General features: G+C 37.4%; 1 protein-coding gene and 1 non-coding gene across 20 annotated transcripts in view; both read right to left on the reverse strand.

Annotated features, from left to right (window-relative positions):
• Positions 1 to 24599, reverse strand: part of Pum1 (pumilio RNA binding family member 1) — a 122310-nt gene that overhangs the window by 16308 nt on the left and 81403 nt on the right. For 6 of the 19 annotated variants that reach the window (XM_071617581.1, XM_071617580.1, XM_071617578.1 and 3 more), the window contains 9 exons: positions 24301 to 24394; positions 22914 to 23015; positions 19318 to 19469; positions 16663 to 16801; positions 14775 to 14918; positions 13340 to 13636; positions 11996 to 12232; positions 2460 to 2727; positions 965 to 1094 (listed from right to left, as the gene is read on the reverse strand). In XM_071617581.1, the coding sequence (XP_071473682.1) occupies positions 965 to 1094; positions 2460 to 2727; positions 11996 to 12232; positions 13340 to 13636; positions 14775 to 14918; positions 16663 to 16801; positions 19318 to 19469; positions 22914 to 23015; positions 24301 to 24394 (1563 nt within the window). Of the gene's footprint in view, positions 1 to 964; positions 1095 to 2459; positions 2728 to 11995; positions 12233 to 13339; positions 13637 to 14774; positions 14919 to 16662; positions 16802 to 19317; positions 19470 to 22913; positions 23031 to 24300; positions 24395 to 24599 lie in introns of all 19 variants that reach the window. The other 13 variants (XM_071617576.1, XM_071617579.1, XM_071617563.1 and 10 more) reach the window with 7 other exon arrangements.
• On the reverse strand, positions 16465 to 16537 carry LOC114094570 (small nucleolar RNA SNORD103/SNORD85). Its single transcript, XR_003583076.1, has one exon. It is a non-coding gene; the product is annotated as a small nucleolar RNA SNORD103/SNORD85 (small nucleolar RNA).

Genomic DNA, 24599 nt, shown 5'->3' on the forward strand with positions numbered 1-24599 from the left:
AGCTTGTCCTAAACCATAGGCCTACTCTCCACTCTATGGTCTGCTGTCCCAAGCTGCACCAGCCACCAGAGCTACAGTTCTCTGTGACAAAACGGTAGTACAGAGACATTCTAAAATCAGAAATACAGTGGTTACATTTAGACTGGTTTCTTAGTTCACAGCTGGAGCATTTAGTCTAGAATATAAGTCCATGTGAGAAAAATGAGGAAAAAAAATAAAACCTGTGAGTTCGCCATTTTTTAATCCTCAAACAAATGAAATAAAATAAAATATAGGACAAATCTGTTTGGTGGCAAGTTTTATTCAGTACCAACCCCACCAGATTCTCCATTTTGCCATTTTGACTTCAGATTGATGGCAACTGTCAAGCAACAAATCGCTGCCTCCTTGAAATTTTTAATTTATTAGAGGAATCACACATTAATCCTTTCCAAAGACAATGATACAAAAGTACACATTATTCAAATTGCAAAGTAAAATAAGAAGTCAAGGCCAAAGGATCTCCCAGAAATCAATTAGCAATCATCATGACCTGGCCTATGGTGGAAAAAAACTGAAAATGGTATTCAAAGACAATTCTCTCTAGGAATCTTTTGAAAAATTTTTCCCATTTTTCACAGTGCCTTAATTTGTGATCCTGCTAAAATACCTTACAAATACCATCCTAAAGAAACATGTTTGGTGAAACCATTTTGACAATCAGAAATAATGTGCTAGGTCCTAAATGAGAACAATTGTCAAACTACACTGCCAGAATACACTGGCATCATCTGCTTGGGTATTTAAACCATACAAAATAAAGTGTTGCTAACAAATTGGAAAAATACTGAAAGAGAACTTCAAAAAGACCACACACGCTTCATTTTAAGACCGGAATAGAACTGCTATTCTTGAAAGTGCCAATGAAAATCAAAATACTCTAGATATTATATAAAGTCAAAGAACAGAAAGAACAAAGACTCACTTCAAAGAACTTCTGAATGACATAATTTCCAAACACATCCACCATTAGTTGGTAAGCAGCCTGGAGGATTTCATTGAAGACAAGCTGGCGCTCAGCTGCTGTGGCACGCTCTAGTTTCAGCTGAATGAATCTGAAGTCAAAGTAAAAGGGGCAAACACAGCATGTTAAGAAGACTTGGAAATTAACAAGTATATGACACTTTAAATATCAGTACTGGGATATGCATTTGCATCGGCACACAAGAAATTGAACACTGTTTAAATGCATCTCTTGAAGGAAAAATTTCTGAAAGGGGGAATTATCCCTTAACTTAGCTGAAATTTTAAAAGTATATTTAAAATTTTAGTATATTTTATTACAGAAGGGTGTGTATACAAAACTGTGAACTTGATTTTGCCTTTAGAAATAAGTCTTACTTCAATGACTTCCAATCTTATGGTCCTTACTATATTCTTTGGCCCATATGTGTAAGAAGTAGCATTTATTATCTTCTGAAGTAATAGCCATTCAGTTTGCCTTGTTTGATTCAGGTGACTATATCAGGAAAAGCATGGTATTTCTTAATCTGGCCTATAGAATGCAAATATAAAGTTGGGTGTATGGGCACATGCCTTAATCCCAAAGACTTGGGAGGCTGAGGCAGAAGGATCACAGGTTTAAGGCCGGCCTCAGGAAATTAGCAAGACCATGTCTCAAAATAGAGAATTAAAAAAATGGGCTGGGATGTGGCTCAGTGGCTAAGCACCCTTGTGTTCAATCCCCAGTTTAAAAAACATTATCATAATCCAAATATAAGAAATCCTTGCACAACAGTAAGTCAGCAAAACTTGGAAGAGGAGGGAGGTTATTAAAAGCTTTTTCACTGAACACCAACATAGAGAAAGAAAGAAGCAGAAACAGAGAAATGGGAAAGAAGGATAGGGATGTCGCCTAGTCTCTAGGACCATATTCCCCTTCTGCAAAGTCCTGGAACAGCCCAACAGGAAGGGTTAAGCCAAGCCAAATCTAAATCTAGTTCCTATGCTGGCTTGTTCTCTCACCTCCACAGCTGGTAGACTTGTCTTACTCTGAAGCACCCAAGATCCAAAATTAGGTTTAAATGATGTCTTTTTGAGAGCAAAAGATTCTTTGTAATGCTTCAAGTAGCAAAAGTGTGTGCGCGTATTTGTATAGTGCCTCTCTTTCTTAAACTACAAAATTTTTGGAGATTCTCCTAAACTAGAAACACAAACTACCACTCTGTCAGACAGGCAGAAGGAAGGGTTCCTTGAAGCATGTGATCCAGACAACTAAAGGCTCTTTCCAAATATTTGCTTCTCTGGCAACCCTCATAATCCACATCCCTCTGAAGTGAACGGAGTACCAGGAGGCACACTAGCTATATACTTTGTTTGACTAATACTATGGCTATTTGTTTTCATACATGCCTACCTGAGGTATGGAATCTCAGGCATTAAGGTTTCAATTACTTCCAGCGCCAAAGCCAACTCCTCACCTGGACCCATGCTGGTCTTGGGAAAATTCCATTATATGTCCAGCAATCTCCCGAAGTTGCAAATTAGGGTACCGGTTATTTCGAAAATCTTCCAAAAGTCTGCTCCTGCCAGAGGGCATGACATCAGACATTCCGTATCGTAAACGAGAGGAAGAAAAAAGGGTGCTGCTGGGGCTGAAGAGGCTGGAGGCGCTGCTTGCGCTGCGGTACTTGGCTTCAGCGCCGGGAGCAGCAGAGATGTATCTTCCACTGCCATTTGTTAGTCCTCCTGTTGGTTACAGAACAGAAGGACTTAAGACCATTCTTGTAGAATGTCATTCAAAAGACGAAAAATCATCGCAATACATGAAGCCTGCATTGCATCATCTCTGATTTCTTCAATTTTGTTGCTTTTGTATTAACTTGATTTTATTAGTGCTGCAACTTCATAACTTACCAAACTGGAAGGAAACTTTCGTGCAAAGATTGAGAAGGACATGCTTTTTACTACTGACAGTAGACTGCTGGCAAGAATGGAGCAATAGTAAGTGCAGCCTTTAGTAAATAAAATATGGAAACGTGCCGACCGTGTGAACCCAGCACCGAAGCACCAGCAGCAAGGACTCAGAAACCACAAAAAGCACCGAGCTTCAGTGGTTGTCCACTCTAAGCTCTGTGGAGACTCCCTTTATTCCTAAACTCCACTCTCATATGAGACTCATCCCTAAAGATCCAGAATAATCTGTTTATATAAACCTACCTATATATGAAACCTCCAAAATCTTTATTTGAAGGAATAATTCTGTTGCCAAACACACATCTGAAAACCACTAAGACATGCAAGATAGAGGATAAGAGGGTAGAAAAAAGAAGACACACTTTGAGAACTGCCACTCATGATTTCTATAGGATAGCGCATGAAATGACTGCAGTAGCAACAACCTTCATGCCACTGACACCACTGTTAGGTCTGGTGACAAGGGAATAATTGTGACTTCCTGAACAGGTAAACCAGACATATGAGCAAAAGGCTAATCAGAAAGTAAAGCAGGGATAGAGGTGTAGCTCGGTGATTAAAGCACAGGCCCTGGGATTAATCCCTAATACCATTTAAAAAAAAAAAAAGTAAACCAACATACTAAATTATAATGAGAATGTTTTCCAACACAGTTTTATAATATAAGCCTTTTTGTTTGTTTTAGGCAGTGCTGGGGACTAAACCCAGGGACTTGTACTAGGTAAGCGCTCACCACTGAGTTATATCCCCAACCTTAGACTGATTTTTCTCCATTCCTCTTAAACAAACAAAACAACAACAACAAAAAGTAAAGTTAAGTAAGAAATACCACATAAACCATGAAGAGCTTAGATGAATAAAAAATTAGAATCTATGAGAAAAGGCAACCACCTGAACTGCTTATTAATTTCTTCAGATGTTTAAAGAATGTCTAGATTGCAGGTTAATGGTAACTGCAGAAAGATACCTGACTTGGATTTCTCCACGAATTCCAGGGCCCACCTTCAAAAGTCTGGGTCTGAATGAAAGTGATGGAACCAAAAGAAAATGGCTCAGTGTTAAATTCTGCTCAATGCTTACTGAGCGTGAGTCCTATGCCTTGTTCTACATTACCAGGTTCTCTGTTGCACACATTCTATCAAATTCTCACTGGAATTTTTAGAAAGAAAATTTTAATTCCCATTTATGTAATAAGAAATTACACCTCTGAGAGATGAAATGCTCATCCAAACACACAATATCCATAATTTTCACGGCCAAAATTCAAAACCAGTCTCTCAATTCCAGGATCATGACCCTTGCAATTACAAGAGTCATTTTCAGACTCAGTTACATTGTTTTCTTGTTCTCCAGAACATTGCTATTTTTGTCAAATTCGATGGTATTTCTTAATCCAAAAGGAAAAACGAAATTTTAAGGAAAGGAAAAAAGAAGATGTGAAAAGAAAATAATAGCCATATGACTGTTACTTTACTCCATTTCAGAAACCCCTCTTTTTCCCTGAGCAATGGACGAAGAAAGTGATGGTAGGGTGGGACAGTGGATGCTGGGGAGGCAGGGCATCAACAACTCGCTTCCAGGAGAAACGGCACAAACGCATACAGTTCTGAAAACACCTGAACAGTAGTATCTTAAGGTGCTGGTCACTGATCAAGGCAGAACATATACTGGAAGAAAGCCAGGTCCTTGGTGACATCATTGAATGATGGCACAAACCAACCAACCCTGTCACTACCCTACTAATATGCTTTCAGTTGTATGAGCCAATAAATGCACTTCTGGTTTAAGCTATTATGGTTGGATTTTTCTGTTATCGTGGCCAAAAGTGCGCTAATCGGTAACATAAAAGGCAAGAGGGAATAATGGTTAATATGACTATAATACATGTTGGTACATTTGCCCTCGAGTTTGGATTTTTTAACTCTAGTCTTCATGGTTGCCAGACATGTATAAACACAGGTCTGCATGTGAGCACACACATCGTTTTTAGTATTGGGAAAAAAAGAAATATACAAATCTCCAAGAGGGAAAAGAAACGTTCCCAGGCACTAAATAACAAATGTCAAACTGATAATTCAGACACACTCTGTGCAGGACAAGCAATATTTCTTTAAATGGTAAACCAATGCCTAATCTTTTAGTTGAGATACAGGTTCTTTGGATGTTTTATGAAATGCTGCTTAGCAGACAGTAGACCATCAGTCAAGTATTTGTTGATTTAATTTCAATTGGATGAGGAATATGAAGGAGCATATTTTTCAGCTCCTCTCAGTTGGTGCACCTACACATACCCAAACCATGAGAGCCCTGAAAGTGCTCGAACTTGCGATGTGTTTTGAAAGAAAGATTTACTTATTTATTTATTGTAGTTGGACGCAATAACTCTATTTCATTTATTTATATGTGGTGTTAAGGATTGAACCCAGGGCCTTGCACATGCGACGTGAGCACTATACCACTGAGCCATAACCCCAGCCCAGAAAGATTTCTCATAATGCTTTACAAGCAGCCTCCTGTGGCTTCCCTATTTTCTACAAGGTTTTGACAGTGGTAGATTGCATTGGGCTGTGTCCTATAACAACTTGCCACAAAAATTAAGAGCTTAAATGTTTTTATTTAAATTACTGTGAACCCTAGATGTTTACTATAATGTTACTGAGGGTTTTCTGCCAATGACCACCTCTGTTCCATCCTACTGGTGCTCACAGATTGAACAGATGCTTAATGAGCAAAGACCCAGCTTGCCACCTTTAAAATAAAATTTGGTTCTACATATTTTTATTGTATTTCCACCACCCTAAAGGAATGAACAAGCAGAACACTCTTCTTCCAGAGAGAATGTGAAAAGCCTGGGAGTTGTCAACCATACACTTAATGATATATTTTATCTCCCATATCTTGATTCTTGGAGTTTGAAATGGTATAACCTAGAATTGTGCAGAAAACCATTAATCATCAGAAACGGAGGGGATGGGTATAGGACAAAGAGATATATGGGTAGGCAGGGTTTCAGCACATAAAACCATTATGAATCAGACTTTTGGGCTGGGTGTGGTAGACACGTAGGTAATCCCAGCAATTCGGGAGGCTGAGGCAGAAAGAAGGACCACAAGATTGAGGCCAGTCTGAACAATTTAGCAATACCATATCTCAAAAATTTAAGACTGGAGATACAGCTCAGTGGTACAGCACCCTGGATTCAATCTCTAGTTATCAGGAAAAAAGAAAATCAGACTTTTCATATGCTCCAATCCACATCATCTCTAATGTCTTTTCTTTATGAGAAAGGAAGCAGAATTTACTAGAGGTGGATACTTTAGGCATAGGTGGGAGCTTATAGACTTCATCTAACCCGCACAGAAGCTACAAATGAGATTTATACATCCAGTTGCTAATAATTGCATTATTATTTACCTATTGATACATTTAAAAATAATATTGTTAAATTGAGAAATACAAAACATACTTAAGCCAAACAAAGTAAATACTTAAGAACATCTGCCTTAGCAAGGATTACAAAAAAATTTATATGTATTACCAAGCATGCTTTCATGCGAACACATGGGAGTAGGAGATTGAGAGAAAAAAAAGTGATTTCACTTTTTAAAAATTATAATTTACACCAACAACCCTGAAAGCCTAGATGAAATGGGACAAATTCCTTAATGTCATGAATTACCAAAACTGACACAAGAAATACAAAACCCAAACCTGTAAGACAAGAAGGATGTAAAGAAATTGAATTAATCACTAAAAATTTTATTTTTAATTATTTAAAAGTACAACAAACAAAAGATTGCTTCACTGGTGAATTTTATGATCATTTAAAGAAGTAATGCCAATACTCCACAAACTTATAGAAACTACAGGGGAGTGATAAATTTCCAAACTCATGCTCAAATATATCCCCCTGACACCACATAAAGACATCACAAGAAGGAAAATAACAGATATTCTTCCCAAATACAAATGCAAAATCTACAAAGAAAAACATTAACAAACTGAATCTAACATGAACATGTGAATTTTATCCCTGGAAGGCAAGGTAGGGTTCACACTCCAAAATCAATTAATGCAATGTATCATATTCACAGAAGGTTAAAAAAACACTTAATAACATGCAAAACCCAATCATGAAAAAACTCAGTAATTTGGAAAAGTAGGAAATTACCTCAACCCAATAAATAAGACTCTATTTAAAACAAACTATAATCATACTTACAGGTAAAGATGAAAACTTCACTCCCAAGATCAGATCAAGGCAAGAATTTATGCTTGCATCTATTCTATTTAACACCGAATTGAAGTTCTGCCCAGTTCTACCCAATCAGGCAAGGAAAAAAATAAATGCATCTAGATTGTAAAAACTGACCTTTTTTTTTCCCTCAAGAGATAGGATCGTACATATAGAAAATAGTAAAATTTCCCGCAAACCAGTAGAAATAATAAGTAACACTGAAGTCACAGGATAGCATATGAATGCACAAAATTGTATTTCTATAAAGCAAACAAATAATCCAAAAACTAAAACTAGAATACAATTCCGTTCATAATAGCATACAAAATATATACTTTGTAATAAATTTAACAAAAGCAATGCAAAACCCATACACTAAAAAATTACAAAATTATGCTGAAGTTTAGTGCCAGAACTAGATATTCATGTGAGGAAAGATGAGCCTTCACCTAACAAAATACACAAGAATCAACTCAAAATGCATCATGCTTAAGCCCAGCAGCTTGAGAGGCTGAGACTTAAATTATCACGAGTTCAAAGCCAGCCTCAGCAACCGCGAGGTGCTAAGCAACTCAGTGAGACCCTGTCTCTAAATGAAATACTATTTAGGGCTGGGGGTGTGGCTCAGTGGTCAAGTGACCCTGAATTCAATCTCAGGTACCCGCCCCCCAAAAAAGATCAGCTTAAAGTGAAAGCTAAAACAATAAAATTTTCAGAATAAATACAGGATAAAATTTTCAAGACCTTGAGTTAGCCAAAGATTTCTTAGATCCTATACCAAAAGCACAATAAAAGGAACTTACCAAAGTTTAAAAAACTGTAGCACTTTAAAACACATTTGGGGGCTGAGGATATTGTGCTCAGTGGTAAAGCCCCTGCCTCGAATGTGTGAGGCACTGGGTTTGATACTTAGCACCACATATTTAAAGAATAAAAAAATAAAAAATAAAAAAATAAAGGCATGCTGTCCATCTACAACTATTAAAAAAAAAAAGATCATGAGTTATTAGGAAAATGGAAAATAAAATCAAATGAGGTAGACACTGGGGGCTGGGATTGTGGCTCAGCGGTAGAGCGCTCGCCTAGCACAGGCGGGACCCGGGTTCGATCCTCAGCACCACATAAAAATAAAGGCATTGTGTTGTGTCCATCTACACCTAAAAAGACAGAGAGAGAGAGAAACCGTTTCATGACCCCTAGAATAGCTGTGTAAGACAGATAACAATAAATGCTGATGAGGAAATAAAGAAAATGGAGTCCTCACACTACTGTTGAGAAGGTAAAATGCTGCATCAAATTTGTAAAACAGAAGGTAAAATGCTGCATCAAATTTGTAAAAAAGTTTCTAAAAAGCTAAACACAAAACTAATAAACAACCCAGCAATTCTACTCCTAGAGAAATCAATGTGTCCACAGACAGACTTGCATGCTAATGTTCACAGCAACATTATTTCTAACAATCAAAAGCTGTAACCAATGAATCATCACCAGCTATGAATAGGGCAAAATGTGATATATCCATAAAAAGGAAGGCAATTCAACAATAAAAAAGGAAAATCTACTGACACATAATAGAGATCATGGATGAATCTCAAAAACATGAAAAGAGAAGCTGGGCAAAGGAACACAAGCAGCTTCAGAGACTTGAGGCAGGAGGATCACAAGTTCCAGGCTAGCCTCCACAACTCAGCAAGACCCTGCCTCAAAATAAAATTTAAAAAAAGAGCTTAGGGTGTAGGTCAGTGGTAGAGCACTTGCCTACCATGCATGAGATCCTGGTGTTGATACACAGAACAGCACTCATGCCCCTGCCTCCGCAAACACCCACAAAATAAACCTTGCAAAGAGAAAGAAGCTGGAGAAAATGAAAATTTAGAAAGAAAGTAGATCACGGTCGACTGAGGACGGGAATAGAGATTAACTTCAAATGAGCATGGGAGAATCTTCTAGGGGGGTGGAAATATTCTAAAATGGATTATGGTTGCACAACTGACAGTTTATAAAAATTCACTGTATAAATAGTTGAATTTTAAAATATGTAAAAATATAACTTGGTAAAAAAGATTCTTTTCTCTAGATCTGGACTTTCAATTGGCAGTGAAAAGCTACTGAGGATTCTTACATAGGCACTCAGTAAGTCATTGATTAGTAAGCAATGAAAAAACTACAACAACTAACTTTTTACGAAGTCTAACATGTCTAACTGCTGAGAGGATGTGTGAAAATAATGTGACAGAGAAGAGATCCATATTGGAAAAACAGAGAGCATGGGCTGAATGTGCATCCAAACATAACATACATGTGGTATTAGAAAGTTCATTAAACAAGTTGAGTTTAATTCATGTGTGCATGAGTTAGAAAATTCTGAGTATTCAACACATTGAGTATCAAGTTCACAATATGGCTGCTCATGATCTAAGAACTGATGGCTGGTGGTAGCAGTGAAATAGTATTAGGAATTAGAAACTATATTTTAGGTGTGTCTAACATATATTTGATAAGTTTATTGCACCAAAATTTCTTTAGGACCTTTGGATGGACACTGTTAGTAACCAACCACCACACCTCTATTTTCTCAAATTCTCAAATTTTCTCTTTTAAGATTAAAGCATACAAAAACCCTTTTCTAAGCAGGAAACTGAGCTAAGACAAACCTACTGATCCAGACATGAAGCTCCTCAGGAATGGCATGTATGATACATGTATTATACGCAGCAATGGTAGTCCAATGCAAACGCATCAGAATAAATTACTTAAACAAGGTAAATTTTTTAGAAGGAAAAATGTTAAACACAAATCTATGCATGCAGTAAGTCATTAAAACAAGAAACAATGCACTGATAATTTGTGTTCTCTTGTTAAATAGGAAATAATTAAGAAGTATCATCCTATTGCTGCTACACTAGGAAGAGGAATGGCTGCAAGTTCCATTTTCACAGTCCAACAGCCACAGCATCAGTTCAACAGCCAAAAATATTACAGTCCACAGAATAAATCTGGCCTGCTAACTATTTTTGTAAATAAAGATTTATTAGAAGACAGCTACACACTTGTTCATTTACCTTTTGCCTGTGGCTGCTTGCACACTTCAACAGCACAGTTGAATATTCACTAGAGAGCCCACCTGGGCCTAAAAGCTTAAAATATTTACGAGGTATCTCTTAAAAGCAATTAACAAATGGGGAGATTTATTTAGTACTTAGTGTGGAATGACCTAGTTCAAATATTTAAACCAAGATATTAAAAGGTTACTTCTGCATCTGAAAATGCACTGGTTCAAAAGATATCCTAGGCACATCATGTGACAAGATGCACACGGAAATTGTCTGCTTTGGAGTCAAAACTTTGTTCAAATCTGAGAGCACCTAAACAAGACATTTGAGTTATGAGGCTCGCATCTGTAACACAGGGATAATGCCTACACCTTTCAAAGCTGCATGTATAGGACCCCAAACTATTAATACTAGCTATCATTAAATGTTCATTCATTCCTCTCTTCTAATCACACATCAAACTGGAACTTTCACCCCACCTCCAGATTTTGCAATAGACCTCAGTCTTTAAAAGCCAGGCATTTCTGTCTCTTGGAAACACTATTGTACAAAATACCACACATTCACTGTGGATGTACCAATCAGGGAATGTTGCTGCAAATTTTCTAAACCTCAAAGTACTCACATCAGCAAACAAATGAATATACTCAAATGCTTTCAAACTCAAAGATTCCACTCTCATTTCTAGAACAATAACTTGACTGCCCCACACACTTCAGACTCTTTTTGTTTTTATATATCATTTTCTAGTCTTTGTTTTCTATAGGAAGGCATCACATTTGCTTTTAGTTAGTCCTCACTTGAATCCATGAAACCACGCTTAAACTTGTTGGTTAAAAACAGAATCTTTTAAGTAAAATGGCCAGGCATGTTGACCTGCCCAGGAAAAAACTGATTTAGGCTTATTAACACAGAAACATTAATAGCACACCCATTCACTTACAAAAATATGTGATCACTCCATTTCTACACTTCAACTTTCCCCCATCTGAGAAATCAATCTGACCCTCAAAACTCAAACATGATGTGCAACTGGGAGAGCAGAGGGTACCCCATGTGATAAGAAATTATCTCCTACCTCTTGATAAGAGATTTGCCACCCAAAATGCTAATATAATTTTCTCTTCATTCTTACAGCCAGCTGCTCAGACTCTTCATTTCCTAGATCTACATAGTAACATTTAAAAAATCCCAAACATAAGGTAATCTAAATAAACTATAGGGAAATAGGTATCTACTGATTAGCATACTGTGTAGTTTAAGAGTATACTTACAAATACTAAAAATTTGGCAAAAAAAAATTTATATAAAATGTTTTATGTGAAAAGCAAGTTATTAACTGTATATATGGGGGAAGATTTGAAAAGAAATAGTAAAATATTCATAGTGGTAGTATTTCAAGTGATGATGCTAACTGAATAAATCCTGTCTCTGTGTTCTCCACTTTCACTGAAATGAATCTGTACTGTGTTTATGACGAAAGACTCCCACAAGTAGCCAAAGAACACAGAAGTTTGTACTAAATCTGAAGTGAATATACAGGGAATGTACCCAAATGTTAATCAATCACAAACTGCTATACTAGCTATAGGCACAGCCTGAACAACATGAGGTATTTACAGAAGGCACAGAACACCCAGGTCACTTCTAGGATAAAGGGTTTGGCCTTTGCTTATGCAAAGTACTTGTAATGTCATCGGTGGCAAGAGATTTCTAGAGTTCAAGGTGGTGTTAGAGTAATGGTTCTTACCCAGGTTTAAGCTTGAAGAGGATCCATGTGAAGAGAGGGAAGGAGGTGGTGTCTGTGAATGTCCTGGTCCCTGACTAGGGAGAGGCATGCCCACGGGTCCAGGAGAGGAGGAAAAGCTAAGGCCGTTATAAAAACTGTGTCCAATGGGGGTCAAGCTGCTCGATGTCCTCTTATAAAGGTCACTGCTGCCAGTCAGGGAGTCACGGCGGGAGCCACTGCCAGTGTTGGAGTTTGCAACTAAAATGGAATTAAAACAATGCAGATAAGAACAGGCCTGTTCTTCGAAGAACAAGCCCAGTGACCTGTTCCTAACACTTTGATCCAGACTCCTTACCACCGCAAATTTGTCAGCAGAGACAGCCTAATTATTAATGTAGCAGTTCTAGGGACAGATAAAGTAATAAAGAGGACATGGCTCAGGTAAACATGAAACTTTTGTTCAACAACATCACACGTATATGGCAAATTTACCTTCCTCTGGTGTCATATATATTATGGGATGGGAACGGGTTAAAAAACTCTGACGGCCACATGAGCTATGGGAAAAGGTGAAAGAAAATGGACTAGAAAGAATGCCTTTCATCCACCCAAAGTAGAAAAATGGAATACAGAAAAAAAAAAAAAAAAGTCTCTAAATGGGGCACTGCCCCACTACATAAGACTTACACATGAAAGCCTGTTTTCTCAGTGGGCTCAATCAAGAGTTACTACTAGCCTCCAATTCCAATTAGGATACTTTCTCTTAATCATGCCTTTCCGTTTTGAGGTCACATTGTTTTATAACTACTGCAATTATCCCATTGTTCACCAGACTACATTCCTACTTCTTTTCTTCCATCAAAACATTAAAAATGTTTTGTCTCATATCCTTCCTCCCAATTTTCCACAATGTCTTCTTTAATGTTGTTTGAAAGACTGGAGAAAACTCTTAACTCTTTATGGTCTGCAAGCCAAGCACTGGGCACAGTCTGGAATGTGGAGTACCCAGCCCTGTAATCCTCCAAAGTACTCTCCATCAGTTTTTAACATCCACAATTCTACAGTGCCTTCCATATTCTTACCACTGCCTACAAAAATCTCCTGTTTAAGAACCTGAAACAAATTAACTATGTGAGTGTAAATAAGTTACAACATGAGCATGGACCTAAAATTGATCCCAACTGTACAATTTGATTTCAAAAGTCCATCATCTCAAAGATTGTGTGGGCTGGCTGGATTCCCACGGGGCTCGATCCAGATCTGCCTGTGATATCTGTCCAGGGTTCCATGCATTGTCAGGGTTCCAGAAAGATTATAATAATAATTAAAACTCAGTTTTAACAGCATTATCAGTTTGATTTCTACCTGCTGTTCCAAATCCTCCAAGGGCTGATCCCAGGGTGGCACCAAGAGAACTGCTACTTCCAAATCCCAAGGATGTGTTGGCAGGTTGGGCAGAGCCCTGGGAGAAGAGGGAGCTGCTTTGTGAGTTGCTGCTCAGAGTGTTGTTGCCATAGAAAGAGCTGGATGCCAGGTTGTTACTGGGCTGCTGCTGGGGCTGGGGCTGAGGCTGCTGGGTTCCTAAAGGGCGAAATGGTCCGTTTGTAGTTCCAGCAAGACCACCAGCAGCTCCATTTGCTGAAGCTGCAGCTGCTGCAACAGCTGTGAAGAAAGCAAACCATTTAGCTATGAAAGGGCTTAGGTGCATTTCCAAACTCCATTTTTTTTTACCCATTTTTAAACCTCTTAATTCTACCTATCTTTTCAAGGCAGACACAAACCTTGAAAAGAACTATACAAATCTATCTTTGATCCCTTCATTTGAAGCTTCTACTTTCTATTTCTACTTTTGATTTGAAATCAAAATACCAAGGGAGCAAGCTCACTATGTTGGCAGCTTATTTAAAGCATGTGTAGTTTAAAAGGGGTACAAACATCAAATGTATCCATTAAATACAACTACTTCCTAAAATCTCAAATTCCATACATATCTGTGATGAGATTTTTTTTCAAACCGTGACATACATATACTAAAGCTCCCCCAAAACCTATATTTTTATACCACTCTCTTCCAGATATTATTTATTTTAAATTTTTAATTTGTTATATACAACAACAATATGCATTACAATTCATATTACACATATGGAGCACTATTTTTCTTATCTCTGGTTGTACACAAAGTAGAGTCACATTCTTTGTGTCTTCATACATGTACTTAGGGTAATGATGACCATCGCATTCCACAATTTTTCCTACACCTATGCCCACTTCCTTCCACTCCCTCCCCTTTTCCCCTTTGCCCTATCTAGAGTTCATTTAATCCTCCCATTTCTACTGCTGCTAATTTTTAAAAATGCATTTAAAACTTAATATAAAAAACTCTCACTGCACCCCAAGCAAATATTTCTTGCCCAGTTCTCACTACTTTTTCCTATTTCCTCTATCCTTACCCTATGCCAAACCGCCCCTTATACACACCCACCAAATTATCTAAAAAACAATGACTTCAGTATTTGTAACATTAGCCTTGGAATGCTGCCAACAGTACATTTTCTATGAGTAATCCATCTTCCAATGATCTCAATGGAGCCGGTCCTGTGTCTAACCAGATGGTACATGACATGCCCCCCCCCAACCCAATCAGAATCAACAGAGGTCACTTATTGCTTCTGATTCTCTCTTTGAAATATTATAGGGTGGAACTGTTATGCTGAGAATTACCAACTAAGGTACACTTCACCAGCAGTTCCCTCCTTGCACCCCATACCTTTAGCTGAAGCACCCAGATGAAGCTCACCTGCTTGTGCAGCTGAGGAACTAATGATGACTGGGGCAGGAGCTACAAGCCGAACAGGAGCTCCAATACCATTTCTTGCTCCTGCATTCACCACAAGGGCACCAGTTTGGTCATAGTAAGCAGCAGGAGCCAAAACTGGATAACCTAGGAATATCAAAGTCAGCATATGAAGAGATATACTGCAGTTCCCCCTTATCTACAGTTTTGTTTGTCACTATTTCAGTTACCATGGAAAAATATTAAATGGAAAATCCCAATAATAAACAATTCAAATAACTTTTAAAGTGCGCACCATACTGAATAGCATAACAAAAATCTCATGCTATTCTGCTCCATCTGCCAGAGATATAAACAATCCCTTTGTCCCCCATATCTGTTCTATAAATGCTACCCACCCATTAGTTAACTTAGTTCTATCAGACTGCCTTAGTTGTCAGATCAATTTTGGTACTGCAGTACTTATGTTCAAGTGAACATCATTTTACTTTATAATTGTTCCAAGTGCAAGAGTAGTGATGCTAGTGATTCAGATATGCCAAGAAGGCATTAAGTGCTAAGTAAAAAGATGAAAAAGATGGTTTAAAGAAAGAATGACCTCATATGCTGAGCTTGCCTGAATCTACAGTAAAGCTATGGTTGTTGATATTAATGTGCTTATTAACTTATAAATTAAGCTTTATATAAGTATGTATGTATATACTATCCATGGTTCCAGGCATCCAATGAAGAGTCTTGCAAGATTTCTAGCATATTAATTAAGTGCACAGTAAAGAAAAGTGTTGGTTATTCCTCTGCTGATAGTGAGAAGGTGACTGAGTAGGATAGGAATGTGTGCTCTTTGAAGTGCTAGCCAAGGCTATCACAAACAATCATATACCAATAATCTGGATTTTTTTTTAATATTTATTTTTTAGTTGTAGTTGGACACAATACCATTATTTTATTTATTTATTGTTACATGGTGCTGAGGATAGAACCCAGGGCCTCGCACATGCTAGGCGAGTGCTCTACGCTGAGCCACAACCCCAGCCCTAATCTGATTTCTTAAATACGCAAATACAAGAAGCTATGAGGATTACAATCGTCATAGTATTTCCATACCACTTAATAATCAAAGCATAAATATCCTAAAAGTCAGCAGGAAAGGCTTCAAAAGATGAAATCTCTAATAAATCTTAATTTGAGCCACATGGGATAATAAAATGTAAAGGATTAGTGACTAACAAATGAAGCAAGTTAACTTTATTCATTGAATTCATGAATGGATCAGTTAATCTGGCTATGTTCCACAGTCAATAAAGATATTTACACACAATATTTAAGTTGAGGTCTCTTTTAAGTGAAGAATATGAAACTACATCTGATCCCACACAAAGCCCAGATCAGCAAACCAAGAATAATACACCATACATTCATTTTACATGTATCAGAAGTAGGCAGTTTAAAATCACCTCTATTACTGATAAAAAAAAAAATCCTAAAAATATAAAAAGACTGACCCTATCAATAACAGGACTTTCTTCCCACTGTGCTATTCAAACACAAAGGTATGAAGACTAAAGCCTTGGAGTGGTGATAAGATAGGCCAACCACATCCTTAATTCTAAGCAAGAAAAAGTTGACCACCAAAGAAAAATCACATTAATTCAAGCTGTGTGGACATTCATATCTCCAACATGTAAAACTTAAAACTGGCTCAGAATAATGCTCTCATCAACGAACTATGGTCTAAGTGAGGGCAAGTGTATATCATCCTTGCCAGTATCCAAATCTTGACAAGCCCAAACAAGCTGAAAGCTTGAATTATGCACATTCTTCTCAGTATCACCCCAAAAAGCAGACTTTCCTCCACCCCACTCACAGTGTTAGGAACAAGGTGCAGTATTACCTGGCATGCCTGCAGCCAGACCTTGTCCAAAGGCAAGAGCAGAATTTACAGCTGCAGCTGCCACTAGTGGGTCTGTTTGCTGTCCCTGTTGGTTCTGATTTGGGGTCAAAGGACGCTGGCTGGCTCCTCCACGGAGAACCTGGAAATGGGAGACAGAAAAAAGTCAACTACTTTCTTCTCACTGGGAGTATTTAAGACCCCCCATATGCTCAAGTTCAAGTCGAGTCAACTTTTAAAAATTAATAGTTGTAAAACATTTAAAATGTTTTACATGTGGTACGGCTGTTAGGATAAAAATCCAATTAATGACATTATTCTACCATACTTAGTTTTTAAACATAGCACCTCTATAAGTAGGAAAAAGTGGACAAAAGGGATGACTCTTTCATTAATCAGATATTTGATTCCTACCATGTGGCAGATGCTAGGGACAAGGCAATGAACACAGCAAGCAAAGCCTGCCTTCATGGAACTTTTACTTTAGTGAGTAAGAAAGATAATCAACAATAAATACGTAACGTCAGTATTCAGACCAAAAGTGAGTGTAGAAGAAATGGTAAGCAGGAGAGGGAGGGTGCACTCCAGACAGGACAAACAGCGAACTTAACCCACACATTTCAGTTAAAATACCTGTGTGTATGTACACACACACACACACACACACACACACTTTTATTTTTTTTCTACCCTTTAACACTATTCCCATTTAATCAATGCCCAAATGAACAGATTTGATTTTGGAGGCTTCTAAGTTGCTTCACTTTAACAGATTCTACAAAAATGTTCATCTAAATGAGCGTTAGTCAAGTTCAGTGCAGAACACCAGTTCTGCCACTGTTACATTTCCTGCTATTAAAGAAACAGAGATATCAAGAAGTCAACAATTATTTTTATTCTGAAGGATTTGAAGTATACATTTCACAAGATCTATTATATTCCAGCAAGTAAAAATGCCAAGCCCCACAGATGGATGCTGAAATTGCCATTTTCTGAAATTGCCATTATGTTTGCAAGCACAAAGTTCTCATAAGATCACTTTAAATTTCACCTTGCTATTTATTAAAAGCTTAAATATGTAGTCAAGAACAGATTAACTTTTATACCATTTGGGAAAGAATACAAAAAGAAAAACATTAACAATCAACTAATCTTTTACTGATTAACCTAATTACCCTATGTGAATAACACTGTTAAGAAGAGATGAGTGGAAACTAATTAAAACAAATTAAAAAAATTTAAAAATAATAATAATGAGAGCAATGATGTGTGGACACTTAATTTACCCAAAGTCTTTTATTTCTTTATCTGCAAACAGTGAGAGTTTTAACAGCTGATCTTACAGACATGCTGGGACCATTATACAAGGTATAGTGCCTAATACCAGTGGATAATCAATAAACAGTAGCTCATCACTATTATCAAAATATTATGCAATTTATTTTTGTGACCTGAAGACTCCAACCAACTTTACAGGAGAAAGAGTGTGTCAGACTACATGGAGAGAAGAGGGGAGGGGACTGCACAGAAAAATTTCACTGTATGAACTTATTCCAAGGAAATAATCATAAACTTATGAAAATATTATAATCATGATTTATAACACCAAAATATTAAGTTAAATCTCAAACTGATCAGTCAAAATAAAGCATAGAATATTCTTTAATGGATGATATTTAAAAGAACACTAACATCGAAGAATAAGAAAGAATAACAAAACCATATGGACAAAATAATTCTAAATTAAATAAGGGCTGGGGATGTCACTCAGAGGTAGAGTGCTTGCCTAGCACACACGAGACCCTGGGTTCAATCCTGGGAGTGCAGAAGGGAGGGAAGGAAGGAGGGAACAAAATAGTAAGATTATTTTTTTTTACATAAAAATTTAGGGTAATTTTTTTTTCCTTTTAAGCAGTATTTTAGTAATCGGGGAAAATGGTGTATTCAATTAAGAAGAAAGCTGGGTGTGGTGGCTCAAGTAATCCCAGGGACTCAGGAGGCCAAGGAGGACTGCAAGTTCGAGGAAGACTCAGCAATTTAGCAGGCCTTGAGCAACTTAGTGAAACCCTGTCTCAAAATAAAACATTAAAAGAACTGTGGCTCAGTGGTAAAGTACCCCTGGGTTCAATCTTGGTATCAAAGAAAAGAAAAAAGACATATAGTACTTTGTTTACTTTTAACTATTCTTTCTTTAAAAATGTAGTTTAAAAGCTCCTATAAGTTAACCGTTATGACAGAGCTATATCCAATACAATAGGTGTTGGTGATATGCAGTCTAAAAGCCTAGCACCTCCCCCTTGCTTGGTAAGTAAGTCATTTGCAAATTCTGAAGTGATGTGAAAATGGTGCAGAGCAGGCATCTATAATATGGTAAAAGGAAAATTTTACTACCAGTCTAAAGATCCACTTTGCTACTTCCTAGCTATATGATCTTAATTGAACAATCCTCTAACCAAGTTTCTCTTATGAAAATTGAATGAATATCATTACCTCACCTACTTGCACTGACCAAGTGCCTGATATTTAAAAGGCATTTCACAAGAACAGTTAAATCTGAGATTGAATATACATACACACACAAGAGGGAACTCATTGCTTTCAGTGTTTTTCTGTTAGAGAAGAAACATCCTGACATAAGTAAATTGTGTTTACATTTACCTGCTGCTGTCCTTGCTGAGCCTGTGGGGTGGTCTGCTGATTAGCAGAATTAGTTGCTGCTGCTGCAGCAGCAGCTTGCTGCTGAAAAAGACTGGCAGGGTAGACTCCCCAGGGTGTGACTCCATAATACTGGTGAGGGACCACAGCTGGGCCTAAAAACAAGAAGGGAAAGGCAAGGAAGATTAGACTAGTAAGAATCATCTCAGGACTTCCAAAGACTACATCTGACCCAGTAGATCCTACCATAAAAATATTAACTTAAAGAATACATTGGGTTGTGCTAGCTAATCATTAATTGTCCTTTGAAACAGAAAATATTATATATAAGAAACTTAAGCCAAAGTCTTCTGAAGTCAATTATCATATTCCAAACCTAAAAAAGAGACACTGAGGGACAAAATTTTGAGATACTGAAAGGAGAAAAACTGACAAGTTCAGAGGAGCTGGGTTTAAGAACTGTTGGAGGGACTGGCCTTGGAAGAAATAATGGTTTTCCTATGAGAAAGAAAGGATATGGCGTAGATATGGAAATGTTTATTGTAAGGAGAGAAAGAAATTAAGGGTTTGGGCACTTAAAGCGATGAAGGACAAAATATGGATGTATCCTACTTTCATAGTAAGAATGGCACCGGAGAGGATTGAGAGGACCCTGGTGCATCCTTTACTCCAGAAGCATGAAAATCTATCAGTCTTCTGACAAAAATCCCCAACACTTGACTGACTTCCACTGTTCAATTTCAAATAGGCTTGGTTTTCTTATTTCTATTTTTTAAATTACAGAAGTTTTTCACACAACTACATTCAGACACTCATATATGAAATTTCAAGTCACATGTAGAACCACCACCAAAAAAAGAAAACAAAACAAACAAACAAAAAAAAACAGCACCTTGGTTATAGATTAGCCAATATCCTAAACAAAACTAAATATTCTGTTTTAATCTAAATGATCTGTTCACATTTTCTGGCAACAAGCTACAGCTATAGGCTCTGCCACACAGGATAGGTAGCAGAGATGTAACAGAGTCATGAAAACAGCAACATGGATGTGGCAAAACTCTTAACCACAGAAGCTGGTGACAAGAGACACCAAGGATGAACATTTGTCAATCAAGAAAAGAGCTCAAAAAATAATTTAAAGCAAATAATAAAAAGTTAAAATGATTTGCTGGGGATAGAACCCAGGGCCTCATGCACACTATGCAAGCACTCTGCCACTCAGCTGCAATCCAGTCCAATGCTTTGGCATTTCCATCTTGGTATTTTCTATATTCTTGGGCAGAACAAAAAGTTCTGTTTATACGCAAAAGGGTTTATAAACACTATGTGAAACAGTATACCTGTGAAACACTATACCTGGGTACATACCAAAGGTGCTATTCAGAAAAGTCATGTTACAATAGGAAATATTATATTATAAGCAAAATATTTTTAACTTGTCATTACTACCACATTGAAGAAAAATAATGGTGGGTCCCCAAACTCCTCTGACTAGTATTCACATACTAGTAAATTAAAGAAAACAATGAGAGGAGAAAATGAAGACTCTACCTGTGCCTTAGTTTCCTCGCTTGTAAAATAAATACTAATAGGTGCTAGTGGTATGGCCATATTGACCTTGAAAGGATAGGTTGCAATCTGCAATGAAAATCCCTGGCTCCCCCAAGAGCCAACAAAGTGATCCTGGACAGAGTGTGCATTAATCTTTAAATTTTCTCAACTAGCATTTCTACTACATTACCCTGGACATGTGGCCTAAGATCGAATTCAGGAAGACATCTTGGGATGATTAATTCAGTGTTTCTCATCAGAGTGCCTACTTCAATTCCTGTGTGAGTGACACCATACTCCATAGGTTGTGAGTTAACATCATGTGTGAAAAGCACTAAGGTCACTTTCAGTCTGGCTCAGCATGAATACCAAAAAAAGGAAAAAAGAAACCCAAGATTCTCACCACCAAACTAGCATCTCAATGAGCGTAAGTATGTCACACCTAAGATTAGCTCTGCTTCAAATAATATGTTAAAGCAGTGGTGGAAAGGACTTTAAGAAAGTAAAGGCTAGATAACTCAAGGTAGCGTGGTCAATCTAGATGATAGTAAAATGTAAAGCCTGGAGTTAAACCTGGTTACAAACCCAAACATACATTTAGATTATGTGACCTCATACAAGATATCACTCTGAACTCAATCTCCTAATCTGTCAAAATATTCTCTGACAACACACATAAACAAAAAGCACTCAGGACAATGCTTATAAATAGTTAAGTGTTGCATACAGGCTAATAGTGGTGAGCAAAGACTATTCTACTACAAAGAGCTTTTCATTTTCCTCAAAAACTAGAAGAGGGGGCCATCTTAAATATGCTCCCATGATAAAGAGGAAAACAATTCTAAAGAAAACCTAAGAAATGATGTTCTGTACTGAGTTCATAATATCAAATTATGTCGTACAATAAATGAAATTTCAGACTAGGAATGTAACTCAGTGACAGAGCGCTTGCCTAGCAAGTGCAAGGCCCTGGGATTGATCCCCCAGCACCTCAAAAATAAACAAGTAAAATTTACATGGCTATTTAGTCATGATAAACATAATTTGAAGGAATGCGTCCTCAAAGAATGCTCTAGAAGATGTTTTATATGTCCTAATGTTAAGCTCAATCCACCCATATACAATAGCCCCACTGTGGTGGTAACATCTGTATCAAACAGAGTCAAACAGGAAAGGTGCTTTCTTTTGAAAGATTCAGTTTCAAGAGAAATAATATTCATAAGCTTCTCCACAAGCAAACAAAAACAATGCCATAATCAGTGATGAAAAAGAAAAATTATCATGGGAGGATTTCTGAAGCTAAGAATGCCAGCCAAAGAGCTTGAGAGAGAGAGAGAACTGTTCACTACAGAAGTTTAAGGTGTCTACAGACTAAGGCCTAATCCAGTGCAGTACCTGCAGCAAACTGAAAGGAAATCAATATCACTATGGTGTGAGCCTATGGCTACCTATCAAGAGGGGAGAATGGTGCACAAGTACAGGCCTACACAAAGAATGCCCTATACATAGGGGAAGATGCCAACCTGAGCTCATCCTCAAAATTATCAGGTAATGTCTTAAAAATACTAATACCAAGGACAAACTCCAGCACCCTCCAAGAAAAAGTGAACCCCGAAAATAAGAGTGAAAGGACTAGATTTATGTTTAAAATCATATTCCTGAAAATTTCAGAAAGGAGGAGGAAGAAAAAGAGGCACAGAAATTAGGGATATGTAAGAGAGACCAGTTTAAGAATCAGAATAATTGTAGATGAGAAGGACTAAGTAGACCTGGCTAAGGAGAGAAATTCCTAAAATATAAATGAGCTTTGTGTGGGTCCACAAAACCACAAAATACCTATGAAGGGGGCAGGTGATAAATTTGCTTTTGGATATGTTAGAGTCAGAGGGACCTATAATTATAGCTAAGTAGAGATATCCAACTAGCAGATGGGGCATTAAAAATCAAGACATGTTTCTGTTGGGAGACATGGAGTTGGGAGTTGCATGCCCATCTCAAATTGCTTTAGCAAGTGAGAAAATCCCTCATGCAGCAGTATGTCTCACCTAGCGTCGCTGCTGCAGCCAATCCAGCTGTGTAGGGGTCCGTCCCTGGGGGAGCAGCACTGATGATGTATGGATTGGGGACAAACGCAGCGGGAGCTAAACCTGCTGAAAACATACCTGTCAGTAAAAACAAACTTCACCAAAACTGCAACCTGTCAGTAAAAACAAACTTCACCAAAACTGCAACCCTACCAAACACCTATATATTTTGGCTACAAGTTCAGGATATAGATGATTGGGGATGGGGGGTAAGATGAGAGTGAAGAGGAATTTTACAAAGATAAAATAACCACTACCCTAAAAAATTATGGTGATATTTATCTAGTCCCTTTTTGTTTTTATCCTTTGCTAGAGAAATGCTTAAGTTAAAACCATACAGTTTTGAATTTGGCACAACTTAATTGTTAAAATTTATTTTACTGTTTTTCACTGTTTCCTTCTGTTCTTTTTCCCAGGGCCTTATGCATGCTAGGCAAGTGCTCTACCACCGAGCTATATTCCCAGCCCTTAAATTAATTTTAACTCAATTATTAGACTAAAAATATTGATAAAGTGGTACAGAGGGAAGGACTTGCTTCCATTTAAAATAATTTTCCAAACAGTTTTCCTCACAGAAAACGTGTAGGTATGTGTAAAGTCTACTATATGCAAGTCTGCAATACTGGACCCACACAAAACTTCATGCTTAGTTTTAACTAGTTTACAAGCAAATGGGTGTTTTCTTCCACAGCCATACCACATTCAAGTCTGGTGATAACCCTTCCATTCAATCATGCCATTTTGGCACATTAAAAAAGTAAATAGATAAAAATCTCTACCTATACTTGTTTGGAGTTAATGGGATTATGTTTTGAAGAGACCTTTAAAAGGTCTGGGAAGGAGAAAGGTCAAGGAGCTAGTACCAAATGTATATCAAAACTCCAATAACTGCTACAGAAAAAGGACACATCTATTTAAAAACCAACCATTACCTAAGAATTTTTTTGGTGTTTTTTGTTTTTTTTTAAATTTTCAGTGCTTAGAAGACAGGTTTATAGTTACAATTTGCTACTTAGTAAATAATACTGATATAATCATAGTCTATTCAATGTCCAAACCTTTTCAAAAGAGCTAATGCTGATCATACTCATTTCTATAGTAAATACTTAAATCCTGCAACAGCTGAGGCAGGATACTAAGGAAATCTTATGAACTCAGGTCTTAATATGCCAAAAATAAAGAATGGGGCTAGAGACAACTAGACAAAATGAAGGGGCCATTTACCCTATCTGCGGGTAAACGTCTAGACTTTTGTCATCAATCTAAACCACTGGGTTTCACAGCATCCACTTATTCTAAAACGGGGGCCACACCTTTAATGAAGAGAGCTATCAGCAAAAGGACTTACCGATGTGAGGTTGATGTGCAGCTGCTAGTGCATACTGCTGTTGCTGAGCAGCTGTCAACTGCTGGACAGCAAGCGCATTAGGTCTTTGGAACAGCTGAGGTGAGAAAAAGACATGGTACAGTTAGAGAAACTGTCTAACGAAGTAAATTTAAAATCTCCAGACAAAAAAGGTCAATAAATCCCTAATGAGGCATGATGTTTTTAACAAAAATGGATGTTCTCATACTCCATTCCATTCCCATGATATTACATGCTTCATAGTTCTTCTTATCTCTTTATTTACCTCAGTTTGTCCTCCC

This window comes from Marmota flaviventris, chromosome 10, assembly GCF_047511675.1.
Source record: "Marmota flaviventris isolate mMarFla1 chromosome 10, mMarFla1.hap1, whole genome shotgun sequence".
In the NCBI taxonomy this organism is placed as follows: domain Eukaryota; kingdom Metazoa; phylum Chordata; class Mammalia; order Rodentia; family Sciuridae; genus Marmota; species Marmota flaviventris.